The sequence below is a fragment of the Anguilla anguilla genome, chromosome 7, assembly GCF_013347855.1.
Source record: "Anguilla anguilla isolate fAngAng1 chromosome 7, fAngAng1.pri, whole genome shotgun sequence".
In the NCBI taxonomy this organism is placed as follows: Eukaryota; Metazoa; Chordata; class Actinopteri; order Anguilliformes; family Anguillidae; genus Anguilla; species Anguilla anguilla.
This window is the reverse complement of record NC_049207.1, coordinates 8,065,693-8,079,945: the sequence shown is the minus strand read 5'-3', so window position 1 is coordinate 8,079,945 and position 14,253 is coordinate 8,065,693. Positions and strand designations below refer to the sequence as shown.

The 14,253-nt window shown below is 46.4% G+C and overlaps 1 protein-coding gene across 2 annotated transcripts in view; it reads right to left on the bottom strand.

Annotated features, from left to right (window-relative positions):
• The window catches only part of mkln1 (muskelin 1, intracellular mediator containing kelch motifs), a 19,267-nt gene extending 5,244 nt beyond the window's left edge, over positions 1-14,023 (bottom strand). Inside the window, exons 1-12 of one of the 2 annotated variants that reach the window (XM_035425680.1) lie at positions 13,906-14,023; positions 11,050-11,119; positions 9,645-9,787; positions 8,695-8,783; positions 8,030-8,139; positions 6,941-7,133; positions 6,220-6,297; positions 5,816-5,881; positions 5,462-5,574; positions 4,361-4,573; positions 2,393-2,614; positions 1,420-1,549 (exon numbers count right to left, since the gene is read on the bottom strand). In XM_035425680.1, the coding sequence (XP_035281571.1) occupies positions 1,420-1,549; positions 2,393-2,614; positions 4,361-4,573; positions 5,462-5,574; positions 5,816-5,881; positions 6,220-6,297; positions 6,941-7,133; positions 8,030-8,139; positions 8,695-8,783; positions 9,645-9,787; positions 11,050-11,119; positions 13,906-13,997 (1,519 nt within the window). In that variant the 5' untranslated portion in view covers positions 13,998-14,023. Of the gene's footprint in view, positions 1-1,419; positions 1,550-2,392; positions 2,615-4,360; positions 4,574-5,461; positions 5,575-5,815; positions 5,882-6,219; positions 6,298-6,940; positions 7,137-8,029; positions 8,140-8,694; positions 8,784-9,644; positions 9,788-11,049; positions 11,120-13,905 lie in introns of those variants that run through there. The other variant, XM_035425681.1, reaches the window with a different exon arrangement.
• Between the last annotated feature and the right edge of the window lie 230 nt (positions 14,024-14,253).

The window sequence follows — 14,253 nt, the reverse complement described above, 5'->3', positions numbered from 1 at the left end:
GCGCGCTCTGTCTGAACCCGGGGACCTGCTCTGATCAATTAGACAGCACCGAGACCCAGGAGGCCCCGGAGAGAGAGAGAGAGAGCGAACCGAGTGAACCATAACGCACTGTTCAGCCTTATTTAGGTCACAGTGTTCACGGCAGCGGAAGAGAGAAACAGGGAGAAGGAGGGAGGGGGAGAGAGAGAGAGAGAGAGAGAGAAACAGAGTGACAGTGAGAGAGAGCCAGAGAGAGAGAGAGAGAGACAGAGAGACAGAGAGAGAGAGAGAGAGAAAGCCAGAGAGAGAGAGACAGAGAGAGAGAGAGAGAGAGAGAGAGAAAGCCAGAGAGAGAGAGAAAGCGACTGAGCACATTCTGGCATGGCTTGCAAACTGCCATAAAGCGCAAGGCCGGGGGGGGGGGGGGAGAGTAAAAATGAACCAAAACAATTACAAAGAAACATTTCATTCCTGGAATCTGAGGCAACAGACTTTTTCCCAAAAGTAGACAACTTGTTGAAATTCCTGCCCACACCTGTTATTAATTAGCCGACAACCCATTCATTCAGCGGTAGCCATCTATTGGCTGGGGGCTCGGGTGGGTTCTGGAACAACAGCGGACCGGAACAAGGAGTAAACAAGGGCCCTAAAAATTGCGAGCCCCGGCTAGGAGGGTCGGGACCGATAGAGCCGTTTCCCCGCAGGGGCGGGACGGCCTCGCTGCATTATTCATGAGCTCCTTCCTCCCGAGAGGACCCGCCCCCGCCGCTGACGCCGCCGGCGATTTCACTCCCGCATTCTTCACATTCTGTGACCCGCTCGTGCGACTGAGAGGCGACCAGCGCACCCGCTAGCCTGGGCCCGAGACGAGGTCGACCCGCCACGAGGTTCAAACCCCCCCCCCCCCCCCCCCCCCCCCCCCCCCCCCAAATTCCGGCATTCGGGCTGGAATTTCCACTCCTGGAGCTCCTGTCTTCCGACATATTTTTTCCCTGTATGGAGGACAGCCGGGACTGTGGAGATTGACACTCAGCGCGTCCTTCGGGTGGAAAGGCGGGGATGAACGCGCGCTGGGCTTCCAACCGCCATTTTTTTACCGATTCAAATCATTTTTACGAGCACGGTGTGGTTAAAAAGGTCACCACAAATCGTTGTAATATGTGTCTGCCTAGCACAAGGGTCAAGCAGATAGACTGGACCACAATAATAATGACCTGTCCCGGGTTAAAGTCAGCCTTGAAATATCGCACTACCTCAAACACGCTGACCTGGGCCACTGAGGACTGCTCCCATTGGCCAAACCAACACCACACCAATCACCACCTCGACTCTGCTCGGGAGGTTTTCCAATTGAGTACAGCGTAAACTCTGCCACACTTAACCTTTGACCTCTCGTCAAGCGCAAAAGATGACGCGGCAAAGTGGTGGCGTTCGCCTTACCCATGCCGGAGTCCTTTTTGGTTCCGTCCGAAATGATCTCCACGTGGTCGCCGTCCACATCGTAGCTGAAGAAGTCGTTCAGGTACGTCTTGGACCTCTGGCCGCCGAACACGTACAGGCATCGGTTTCTCTGAGGAAGGTGCGGAACAGGACGATGAAGTTTGATGTGATGAAAGGGCCGGTTTTAGCTTAGCCGTATCAAGCGTGAAAATGGAATCTGGTACACGTTTGTGCATTACATGTTTCTACATCACAGAAGATGATCTGCTTAAGTATTCACGGCGTTATAAAAGTTTCGCCGATGCTGTATGCTGTTACTTTGTTTTTTTTGTGGGTTAGTGTTCACTCCATTTCGAAAACACTGCGGTATTCCAGGAACAACCCTGGGGCTTTTCCGAGAACGTTCCATTTACTTGGTGAACAATTTTGTTTTTTTATTTGTTTCCACATTTGAGCACGACGAATAGCAATGAAAAACAGCCCATGGGGGTGGTGGGAAGCATTAGAAAGCAGCTAAGAGGAAAGGGAGATTAAATTGGGGCGGGAACAACAGTTTAAGGACCGCTGCACCACACCATGGATAGGGCTGAGTGCATAAGCAGCTAGAAGTGACAACATAATGGTGTTTTTCCTCTCCAAGAAAAACCACCCCTGTGTGGTTCTGTGGAGTTCTGAGTTCACACAGCTGTGCCCAAGGAACAACAATGACGTGGTGTCTGGAATACCATGCAGCGTCCCACATGCAGTGGTCACCTACGTACCGCGCAGAACAACGTGCAAGGGCCAATGCGCGACTGTGACTTGCATAGTGCAACACACCACACGTTGTGCGACTGTGACTTGCATAGTGCAACACACCATGCGTTGTCCGACGAGCGACTGTGACTTGCTAGTGCAACGCAGTCGCAACTGCGATTTGCTGCGTCTGCTGCACAAGTACAACTTTTAGGGGCAATGCGCGACTGCAACTCACCGTGTGGAACAGCATGCAGTGCCCGATGCGCGACTGCACGTCCTCGGGGCCCGCGTTGCAGGAGTCCTCCCGCAGCAGGCGCCACGCGGCGGCCTGGCAGTGGTAGGCGTACAGGCCGCTGAACTGCGGGTCCGAGGTGCGGCTGTCCTCCACGCTGCCGTTGCAGGTCAGGATGCGCCCGCCGAACGTGTAGATCATGTGCTTCTCCGAGTCCATGCACATCTGGCGGAGGACAGGGGGAGGGAGCACAGAACGCGACACGTCAGCGAGGGTTTCAGGGCCCGGGTGGAAATCGCATTAAAAAAGTACAAGAACTTGGCTCGGAACCAATCCTCTTAAAAAGTTGAAGCAATTGTTTCCAAAGCCCCAAAGTTGCTTATGACCGCTGATTAGCTGGTAGGCCTCAGTGTGGGGGAGCACAACAGCCATGGGAAATCTCTCGGATGAATGTTTCATTTTCGTAAACCAACCACATAAAAATAAAAAACAAGACGCTTCATCTTCATCATCAAACCTTTTTTTTTTACATTTTGTGTCCTCTATATTTTTAAAACAACGTCTCTATTTTTCCCCCGTGGAAGACAAATGACCAGCTCCACACACAAACAGATGCACACAGACACAAACACAAACAGATGGACACAGACACAAACACAGAGACACACACAGAGACGCACACAGCAACGCGTGCAGACACACACAGAAACACAGACGCAAGACACAGACACAAACACAAACAGAGACGCACACAGAGACATACACACACCGACACATACACAAACAGAGACGCACACAAAGACGCACACACAAACAGAGACGCACACAAAGACGCACACACAAACAGAGACGCACACAAAGACGTACACACGAACAAAAAAAACAAACAGGAAGCCGGAGCACTGGCAAACAGCCCCGTCTGCCTCCTGGGCCGGGTAGCAGAGCCCCGCCCCCTCTGGTGCCACCAGGGCAGCGTGTTCCCATTACGCTGTTCCCAGCAGAGCACGTTCCAGCTCTGGAGAATTCACAAACAGCCAGGCCCAGCGCACCACCGGCAGGGCAGCAAACAGGTGCTGGGGCTCTGGTATGGCACGGGGCCAAAGTCTGTACTCCGCCCCCCCACCTTTTTCCTGTGTAATAACTTTTTTTCTTGTTTTCCAAGAATTCATTAAGCTGCAAGATAAAGACATTACTCACTTTTTTTTTTTTTTACAAGACATTTAATTTCCGTTTTATTAAGTCTGAGATAAATTATTTATTTATTAGTAAGTTATTTACAAGTTCTAAATAATAAATAGGTTATTATGCTGAAGCATGCAAGCTGGGTTCCTGAAAAGAAATATCTGTTCTGTGTAGATGCTTGCTGTAAGTTCACTTCTGACTTCGCTTCTTCCCACAAAATGGCTACACCCGTGATAGGTTAAAATGTAAAATGTTAGTTATGCAATAAACCCACTGTACACATGACCAGCATAATATTCTCCTGCTGTGGGTTGTATAAGAACTTTGCTGTGTTCAGGATGAAACAAAAAAAAAAAAAGGAAAATGTCAACTGAATTAGATTTTACATAACAGCATTAATTTCTTTGGTTCTTGTACAGTACAGTATACAGTACATGTACGGTATAATTAGGGGTGAATTTAAATATTTGTGCATGTGTACACTATTTGATTCAGATCCTCTTTTGCGCGATGTTTCAATGTGCGAGTACACCTAGCCAGCGTTCTACCTGATGGCTGAACATGAGCTTGGGGTTTTTTGGGGGGGGGGGGCAGGGTACAGGAGCTCTACCTGATGGTCGAACACGAGCTTGGGGTGGGGGGGGGAGGCGGGGTGCTGGCGCTCTACCTGATGGTTGAACATGAGCTTGGGGTTTTTGGGGGGAGGCGGGGTGCTGGCGCTCTACCTGATGGTTGATCACGAGCTTGGGGTTTGGGGAAGGGTAGGGAGGCAGGGAGACGTCGCTCTACCTGATGGTCGAACACGAGCTTGGGGCCGCCGTCGGCCGACGTGTCCTCGCTCAGCAGCGTCCAGGCGTTGGCGTCGATGTCGTAGCGGTAGAAGTCGCTCTTCAGGGACTTGCTGTTGCGGACGGAAGAGTCCAGGTAGCGGCCCAGCGTGTAGATCTGCCGCCGCTGCGAGTCGATGCACATCTTGTGGCAGGAGCGCGCGCTGGGGCCGCTCTGAGGAGAGGAGACACAGCGACCGCTGACTAACAGGCTAACTCTCCATTAGCTTTATTAGCAACTGCTGTTAGCGTTACATAGGACGGAGTGTAGCACAGTGGGTAAGGAACTGGGCTTGTAACCGAAAGGTCGCAGGTTCGATTCCCGGGTAGGACACTGCCGTTGTACCCTTGAGCAAGGTACTTAACCGAAATTGCTTCAGTATATATCCAGCTGTATAAATGGATACAATGTAAAATGCTATGTAAAAGTTGTGTAAGTCGCTCTGGATAAGAGCGTCTGCTAAATGCCTGTAATGTAATGTAATGTATTAGCATCATTATTAGCATCTTTATAAGCCAATTATCTGGGCATTTATGGAATATTATTTGTACATGTATACAAATACATAGACAGATACATAATATGTTATGCAACTTTTATTACTGCAGAAATGTTAAGTTTCACTCATATTTTGATAGAATAAATGGACTACAAAGGAAAGCTTAGTCGGATAGTCAGTTTTGCTGTTCATCTCATGTTATCATTTTTTCCTCACGCAAATACAAAACAGTAAATGATAACTAGCAAAACTGACTACACCCCCCCCCCCTCCCAAACTTTAGCCTGTAGTCCATCAAAATATGTTCATTTGCACCTAAAACACTTTCGCCAAACACAAATTAGGGCTTGATCCCAGTGTAATTTCAGGATGCAGAAGTCTCAGCCCAGTTTTGTGATGGAGTGACAGCCAGAGAACGAGAGCAAGTGGCAGGAAGGAGAGAGTAAGATGCTCCAAATGCCTCTGCACTTGCAGCGTCATCACAAATCCCAGTGTTAAACTGTGTGTGCGCACGTGTGTGTGTGTGTGTGTGTGTGTGCGTCTGTGCGTGAGGCTCCACACACCTCCTTCTCTGTATCTCTGGAGATGCAGACCCACTGGTTCTCCTGTACGCTGTAGGCCCAGAAATCCGCCAGGTCTTGAGTGCCGTCCCAGCCGCCAAACAGGTACACCGTTTCTGGGGAAGAGAAGAGGACATCTCACAGATGTACCAACGCCATTTTCACAGTGGAGCTGAGCAGCATGGGGCATCAGACATCAGCACTTAACCACCGTCAGCGTTCGCTCTCCGATTTATTCGGTCACGTACACAAGGGGCCGATATCTACAGGAACACAAAGGGACAGAATCCAAGGGCTGTGCTGATGCACGAGGCCCCTGAAAATGCTGCCCCGGGTCAGTACCTCAGGTGCGCTCACCTGTCTGAACATCGATCACCATCTGATGGCCTCCCCTCATGCCTGGCCTGCTGTCGTCCCCGTCGCCTGAAGACAGAAAGACAGACAAACAGACAGAGATGAAGACAGATTAAAAGACACAGAGAGTGATGACCAAAGTAAAAGAGCAAAGGTGCACCGGGAGACAGATGGCCAGAAAAAAATACCAGACAGACAGATGGGGCAACACAGATTAAATAACTAGGGAGAAAGATTTCAAGCCTCTGTGCTACTGCTGTGCGATCCAGTTCAATGCCAGGGCCAATAAAACAACATACAATTGATCTTTCTTTGTACTTGGAACGAAAGAGGTCCTTCAAAGTCGTACAAAAGAACAGCTAGATATTGATTTCCTTAAGCGTTTCTTTCTGTCCTGTTTGTCTTACCTTTGCTGCTTTTGGGGATAATCTGACTCCATCTTGGCTTGTACTCCTGCTGGCTGATATAGTGGTTAAACAGACCATCTGGAAGAAAAAGGGAAATCAGATACTTCTTTTACCCAAAAAGGCAAATGAGACCTCTCTGTAACTGCCCACAGGGAAGAGCACACGAGCCCAACTTCTGGGCTGAGCTCAGTCGGCTCCACTGAAAAAGCGGAGAGGGAAATTAAAAGCAGGAGCAAGGAAGAGAGGGAGTGTAGAAGCAAGGCAGAGAAGGAGTGCAGGAGCAAGGCAGCGAGCGAAAGCAGTGAAGCACAGGACTGAGAGAGAAGGAACGTGGGACATAAAAAAAGAAAGACGGAGGGAGATGGACACATGGTGCAGGAAGAAAGAAAAGTGGGACACAGGAAGTGATGGGAATAGGAAGAGAGAGACACAGAAAGTGAGGGGAATAGGAAGAGAGAGCCACTGGAAGTGAGAAACAGGAAGTGAGGGCAATGAGCATTATATGAGCCAGGGAGCACATGGGAAAGCCCACTGCAGACATTCTCATTGGTTCCTTCAGCAAGGGTTCGCCTAGCACTCCCTCACTTCCTCCAGCCTATCCCTACGTCTAAAAACGTCCGACGCACAAGAAAGGCTCAAACATTCCGATACAACATCTGGGCCCTTATCGATACCTGGCGAAGCGAGGTATCCAAGTCTGTCCACGAGTTTCCGTGGTTACCTCTCACGGCCTTGTCGATGAGCTCCTCGCAGGCGTCGAAGTCTCCCTTCAGCACCAGCTTGTCGTGCAGGTCCGTCAGCATTGGGTGCTCCAAGGCGATGCGCGTCTTCTTCTGCAGAGACTCGAAGGCCTCCGTGTAGTTGTGCTGCCGGAAGTGCTTCAGGCACAGGCGGATCGCTTCCTGTTCGCGGTACTACTGGAACACAAGGGGGAATGTTCGCGGTACTACTGGAACACAAGGCGCAATGTTCGCGGTACTACTGGAACACAAGGGGGAATGTTCGCGGTACTACTGGAACACAATGTTCGCGGTACCATTGGAACACGATGTTCACGGTACTACTGGAACACAATTTTCGCGGTAGTGCACAGTACAGCAGTCTCGCTGCTACTCCCGTCAAGAGTTTCAAAGCGCCACACTCTACAGTCTCATGTTCTCAAGCCCAGAGGTACTGAATTAATCAACACGATAATGTCCTTCTGACCCATCGAGAAACCCAAGAGAAGGTAGGAGAACATGCATGACATGATAGATTCTCAGCTATTTTAAATGCAATTTCAATTTGTTCCTTTGTTAAACTAAACTATTTACAGCTCATTTTCAAGTCAAATCGGACTGAGATGCTACAAGCCCTGGAACACAGGCTCCTCATATCTACAGTTCAATGCTAACCACTCCTCCACTGCTCAGTGAACTTCCTGGGATTCAGATCCACATCTCTCTAATTTACTCTCTGATTTTTTTAACAGGAGTTGCAAAATTTTCAACCTCAAAGCACCAAAAATGACCACCTTGCAGCCAACCAACTAAATAAAAAGGTCCTTTTGTCATCAACAAACTCATTTATGGAAGGATGTCTAAACAGTGACATCATCACATTGTGGTTCTATAAAAAAAAGCATGGAGTCATTTTGTAAAAAACAAATACTTAGTCACGCCAATGATTACACTATCGCCAAGCGTATGCAAACCCAGACGTGTTTTATTTTACCTGAAATATGTCATTTACTAAATACGGAAACAAACAAAATATTTTTAAAGGAAAGAAATGACTCCTCGCACCATTATCGGCCTGACATCATGCCTACCTTGCTGTACCAGTTAAGGCAGGGCTGCACCACGTCTGGCTCGTCGATGCCGTGAAGCTCGATGTACCAGATGCTGAAGTTGAAGCTGGGTCCCCACGACATCAGAGGCACTGCGTGGAGGATGCGAGAGGACCATTAAAACTGCTTTAAAGCCCCAATCTGTGCGTTACTGATACACACGCCAGCACTTACATACAGCGCCACATTCAATATTCACATAACATGAAACCTCTTAGCACCAGACCAGGGTCAAATACACATTTGTTTTAGATTCAAATGCTTTTATACTGTATGCTTTACTGATCTTGTCCGATTTATTGGAACCAATTAAATACTCTCAAAAAGAGCAAACCCCGCCTTCTGGACATATTGGCAGGCTCAATTGCACCAGGCAAGATCAATAGAGCACAGAAAAATACTTAGCACACACTCTTGTCCAGAGAAACTTGAAGTGAACAGTAATGCCCCTCCAAATAGCCACACACTGGTCAAAGAAGGTGGTTCAAAAACTGCTGGCAAACGAAAATTCTACTTCCTGTTACTTAAGGAGTACTTTACATACTCCTTAATGCACTCAGGAGCCAAGTTCAGTAACTGCCCACTCTCTCCCCATCACTCACGTTTAGACACAGGAAGTTCTTTCTTTCCAGCATGCCGAGACTCACCTATCTTGACAAATCTGCAAGGGAACATCTGCTCGTCGATCTTGTGTTTCAGCGTAAAGGTCTCCTTGTTGTAATCGTTCTTAAGGCCACTGTTTAGGGCGAGGGAAAGGAAAATGTCAAAGCAAATACAGAAGTGTCAGAGTGATAGCAGAGGTACATTACTTTGTGCTTACTTACACTGACACCCTGTCCACCGGCAAGTACTCCCTCAAAACCTCCTACTTTCATAATCATTGGCCATGCAATGGTGACAACCTCCTATGAAAATGCTTAAATTAACTTCACTCATTCATTCATTCAGTGTGTGAATTAAAACACCTGGAGATTTTTGTGTTTTTGTGTTGATGCAGTAACTTACGTACACTTTATTTTAGTCTTTCGTGGGATCGTTTCTCCCATCTTGGCATCCTAGATGGACTGGCTTAAAATTTCTTAAAAACCTTCCCATGAAATTCTCAGTTAAACAAACATTGGTCCACCTCTTCTTACCTCTCCTAGAGGCTGTCTTTTGTGAGCCATTCCATATGTAAAATAATGCTCATCTCTATACATGATGCTGAATGAATAACACTGGCTGGAATTACAATAGTTAAAACTAAATAGGTAAAGGTTATCTGTTGAGATTAGCAAAATAACGAACAAACTGGACAAATCTACATCCCATGCAGGGTTTTAGAACACAACCATCCTGGTGACTAGCATAGCATCTTGCCACAAAACAGATTCCAAAGACAGTCAAACTTTCTGCGCCAATATTTATTTACACAAGAGTAAAAAGTCAGAGTGCCCGCAGTGTTGTTCAGACGCCCCACAGGCTGCACTCACCAGACCGTGAAGAGGAGCAGCACACAGTTTAATGGACGACAGTCTCATATTTGTCCTGTTCCATGTCCAAAGGTCCCCGGGTTATACAGTACACAGCCCCCCCCCCCCACGGCCTACGCACTCACCTGGACAGCAGTTCTGTCATGTTTTCTTCGCTCATTCCCCCGAAAACCTTGAACTTCTTCAGGTTGCACACGTGAGTCTTCTCATACTTCCCGAATGTGATGCTCTGAACAATCGCCGGCCTTTCCAGTTTTAAAATTAAGTACTAGAACGATTACAGGGGGGGAAAAACAGAAAAAAAATATGAATTTCACCCACAGGAATATTGCTTAAATACCCTCTTGAGACATGGCAGAAAAATAATTTGAAGTATCCTACATTTTTTTGACATAATACAACTGCCTTGAATGACAGTGAAAATATTTTCAAAAATATTTTCAATTTTATTTTTATTGAATGTGCCGTATTAGTGTGGGTTTCAGCACAGTAGAAATGCATGGTTTAGGGCTTAAGCCCCGTGTCCTCAACAGGGGACAAAAATGAATCGCCGGGTCTTAGGAGGATATCAATATTTAATTATATAATGTGTTCTAATGTTTAAATAATTCAATATATACCTTTCTACAGGCTCTGAACTATTTTACGGAGGACACATCATCAAACAGTTCAGTTCAAATGATAGGTCCCTTGGCCATTTACCAGACATGTCACTAGTTAAGAGGGCTATAAATTAGCCTAATTACTGAAAAGGGACATGGGCTTTGAGGAGGGAAAAAGTAAAGCGCACATGAAAGCGCTCAATGAGGCCTGTGGTTTCCTTTTAAGGAGGCCCGAGTCGTGAATCATGGTTGGGTTTCCGGGGAAATGGGGAACCTGCTATCTGGCAGAGGGAGCAACCCTGGGTCAGGCAGCAAGTGTGGCAACAAACCCAAAAGGTTAAAGGTCAAAGGTTAAAAGTTCTTCGCAATATCTCTTTTTTTCATTTGTCCAATGGTGCAATTTCACCATCTCATGAAACGAAACATCGATGTTTAAAGTTTTCAAGACCAAGGCTTTTCATCAAGGCCTCAAGCCCATTCAATTTTGACATGTTTAACAGGTTTTTGAAAATCTGCCATCAACAACAATCCTCCATTTACCAAAGAAGCTGACAATTCTGGTCCAGTCCTGTACAATGCTACTGAGCAGATAAACTCTGCTTGTTCATTTTATGATAATGAACTGAGATGCGGAGCCTAAGCTTGCCAGTTAAATACTCAAAAAATGTGCCAAAACTGAACAACCTTCAGAAAAACGTACGGAAGTAGCAACCGGCTACACACATTCTGAACATCCACCACTGAATGCAATGACTTCACATTTACCAGAAATTATTAATAACGAAGAGCGCGTGACCGCCCACTGAACCTATCTTTGTCACCAGTCAGGTTTAGCCTTTCCGTAAAGCCGTGCAGACGTCACGGACAGCTGCGTGTCGCTGGTGAACAGGCAGGGAGCGCACGCCGTTTACACTGTCGGTCTGATTACCTGTGGCGGGTAGTTGCTCTCAGATGACCACCTGGAAGACTGGTCATTGGGTTTGTCCACCAAAATATTCCTGAGAGAAAAATTCAGGGAAAGGGCTATCAGTCCCCAGCAAGTGCTGACCTAACCAAAACAGAACCACTCTGGTAAAAAGAGGCTCTAAGTAACAGGAGGGCAGCGTGGTTATAGAAAGAGCAAAAGTTTGTGTGACATGAACAGAGCTCCTGTGGTTAAACTAAAAGCAGATGATGGAGTAACAAGAACAGAGGCACGCGGTTAAAGCAACAGCTTCTGTAGTTTCAGACAGTGCATGCTTAACATGTAACAACAAGTGTTTCACATTGAATAGGAAGCCATATTTATTCAATTTAGCAAGTCTCACTCAAATGAATGATTACAGCTTGCTAAAGTTTTGCTGTAAGAGAATAGCTGCAGTTTTAAGCAAAAGAAGCAGACAACTATATCGATACTGTATCACAGAAGAAAGTATCGCAATGCCCGGGTATGCTATGCTATATTGATTTGTGGGCAGACACTGCAGTTTAAGTACGGGCAGATATTTTTGTAACAGTAACAAAGCTTGTGTGGTAAAATCGGAAAAGAACCGTGTGTGTAAGACCCATGACTCCAAAAAGCAGTCCCATTATTAGACACGACTAATTCGAAATGCAGACCCCAGACAGAAATAATAGACAAGCTTGAAACCACAATAAAGATGGCTTTCTTTTTTTAACATGCATTGACTACTATACACATGCTGATGGACATTTACAGGGCAATGGTTCTGACAACCTGAAAAAAGAGACACTCCCAATTAATCAATCAATCACTCAATAAATTAATGAATAAATAAATGTCAAGGGTAAGGGGTAATCCCCATGGTACCTCCCCACAGAATGCCTGGTTATACACAAAGTACCAGGGGTCACAAGGATTAGTAACCGACCCCAGCAGGTCACATGATCTTTTGCACGCTTATTTTTAGACAATGCAAAATATCTGCTGTTGGGACCGGAGAGATAGCTACAGCCTAGACATGCACCTCATAATGAAGTCTCATTCCGCATTACGTGTTCATACTGCGCCAAACCCCATGACTGGATGGAGTAATGCTTGTAATCAGGGCCGCCGACATGGGGGGAACACCGGGTCAGCTGTCCCGGGCCCTGGGTCAAGGGGGGGCCCAAAAGGACCCTCTAACCTTTAAATAATCTGCTGGAATAATTTGTCAAAAATACCTATTTGTGAAAACTTTATATAGTATTTCTGAGTCACTTAAAAGCGTGTTATATGTCTCAGTTTATTGCTGTATTTCATCTTTTGCGCACGGCGGGTGGGGGGGGGGGGGGGGGGGGGGGGGGGGGTTGGGGGGCATTTAAACTTGAGCCAAGGCCTCCCAGGACAAAGTTTGATAGTGTTGACAATTTTACTTTCAGTTTTGCCTTACGCACTAATTGCCAAAAATCCCTGGAAGCAATCCAGTCTAGCTCCCAGCGTCGTTAGCATCGTGGAATACCTAGTTTCCCTGAATTTTCCATGCAAAACTGATTTTAAATTTAAATAAAAAATAATTTATTGAGCCGCCAAGTTAACCTGCTACTGTTATGAGACGGTCATCGACCAATGCGATGGGCGTCGCCAAAAGAATCTTTCGTGAAACCACAGAAAGATTTTAACACGCCTGACCTAGCCTCTGTACAGATTAAAAACATGACAACAAAGCTTCTCTGCAAATCGTCGTGCTTTCATTGTATATTCAGGCCAATTGCTGAAACGCATACTGTGCTAACGTTAGAAAGTATTCCGTCAAAATGGATGCAACATGCGAATGTCAGCGCTTTGACTGTAAAGCTCGCCTGTTGGTCCCAGCCAGACTACATTATCTGATTTGGGTACTGTTGGCTAGCTATTCTAGGAAGCAAATAATCATTTGATTTTCCAGCAATATCAAAACATAAGAAATCACACCAAGTGTAATCACTGATCGAAATAAATACGTTTGAAATGCACACAGCATTTTGAAAATGGTAAGACTGAGAATGGCTAACGTTAAACAATATCTTTTCATACGAACAGAAAGCGAGTATAGCTAACGAACTTGGATTACTTTGGCTAGACTAATGTTATGAAGTTGATGATTCTGGCGATGTCAAGCAAGCTCATTACTAGATAACTTACGCAACCAACTTGTGCTGGTGAATTACTGCAACAACGTATTGATAACTGCTGAAAACAGCCTCTGGGCGAACAGACGAGAAGACAGAGGAATACAGACAATACACTAGCTAACGTTAGCTAGCTACATAACTCAGGGATGATGTCCTGCAAAACATCCACGTTAGTCTACCTAGCCTAGCTGGACAGTCTAACGTTAGTCTAGCTAAATTCGCGGTGCATAACGTTACGTTGACTAGACAGCTTGATTAGCTCGCTAATAACATTAAGAGTATCGAAAGAAAACTCAATGGATGAAGTGCGTAACGGTAGAACAATCTGTAATCGCTCGACAATGTTTATATTTGTGATTCTGGCCTAGCGAGGCTAGTTATCCTCGCAACGCCTTTTAATAATGAAGCGGATTTCAGTATCACTAGTATTACCCGCAAGATAGATTTGTTTAGATTGTCTGTGTAAACTTTTCATATCAATAGTTTGTATTTATAGTGTTTGCAACGGGCATTTGGTGCGTGCATTGTTTTCGTTTAAACAATTTGAGCGGATATATTAGCCTGCTAGCTGGCTAGCTCCGGATCACCTAGGCCAATTATGGAATATTCCACGGCATCGCAGCCATATCGGACACCTGCGTTAACAAACAACATACAAGTAAACGAGGTGAGCATGAGAAGCTTTACTCACTCTGGTAGATATGTTGAGGAGTAAGAACTCCATTTAAAAACACTGTACGAAAGCACTCTGTTCTCTGGAACGGCCGCCATCTTGTTGCACATATTACGACCAGCAAAGATGCGAGGGGGCGGGGGAGGAAGGGCGGCGGAGGGGAGGGGAGGGGAGGAGAGGGGGGACTGGCTGGCTGGATGGATGACATCTAAAGTGGCAGTCTGCCTTTTCCAGAATAGCGTACTTCGGCCGTCCTGTGGTTGTTTCAGCGCTCAGTCAAGGTCAGCGGGGAAACGCAGGTAGCTTGGGAACTAGGCTACACCAAGGTCACTCCACGGAATGCCAATGTGATCAGTGAGGTTCCCA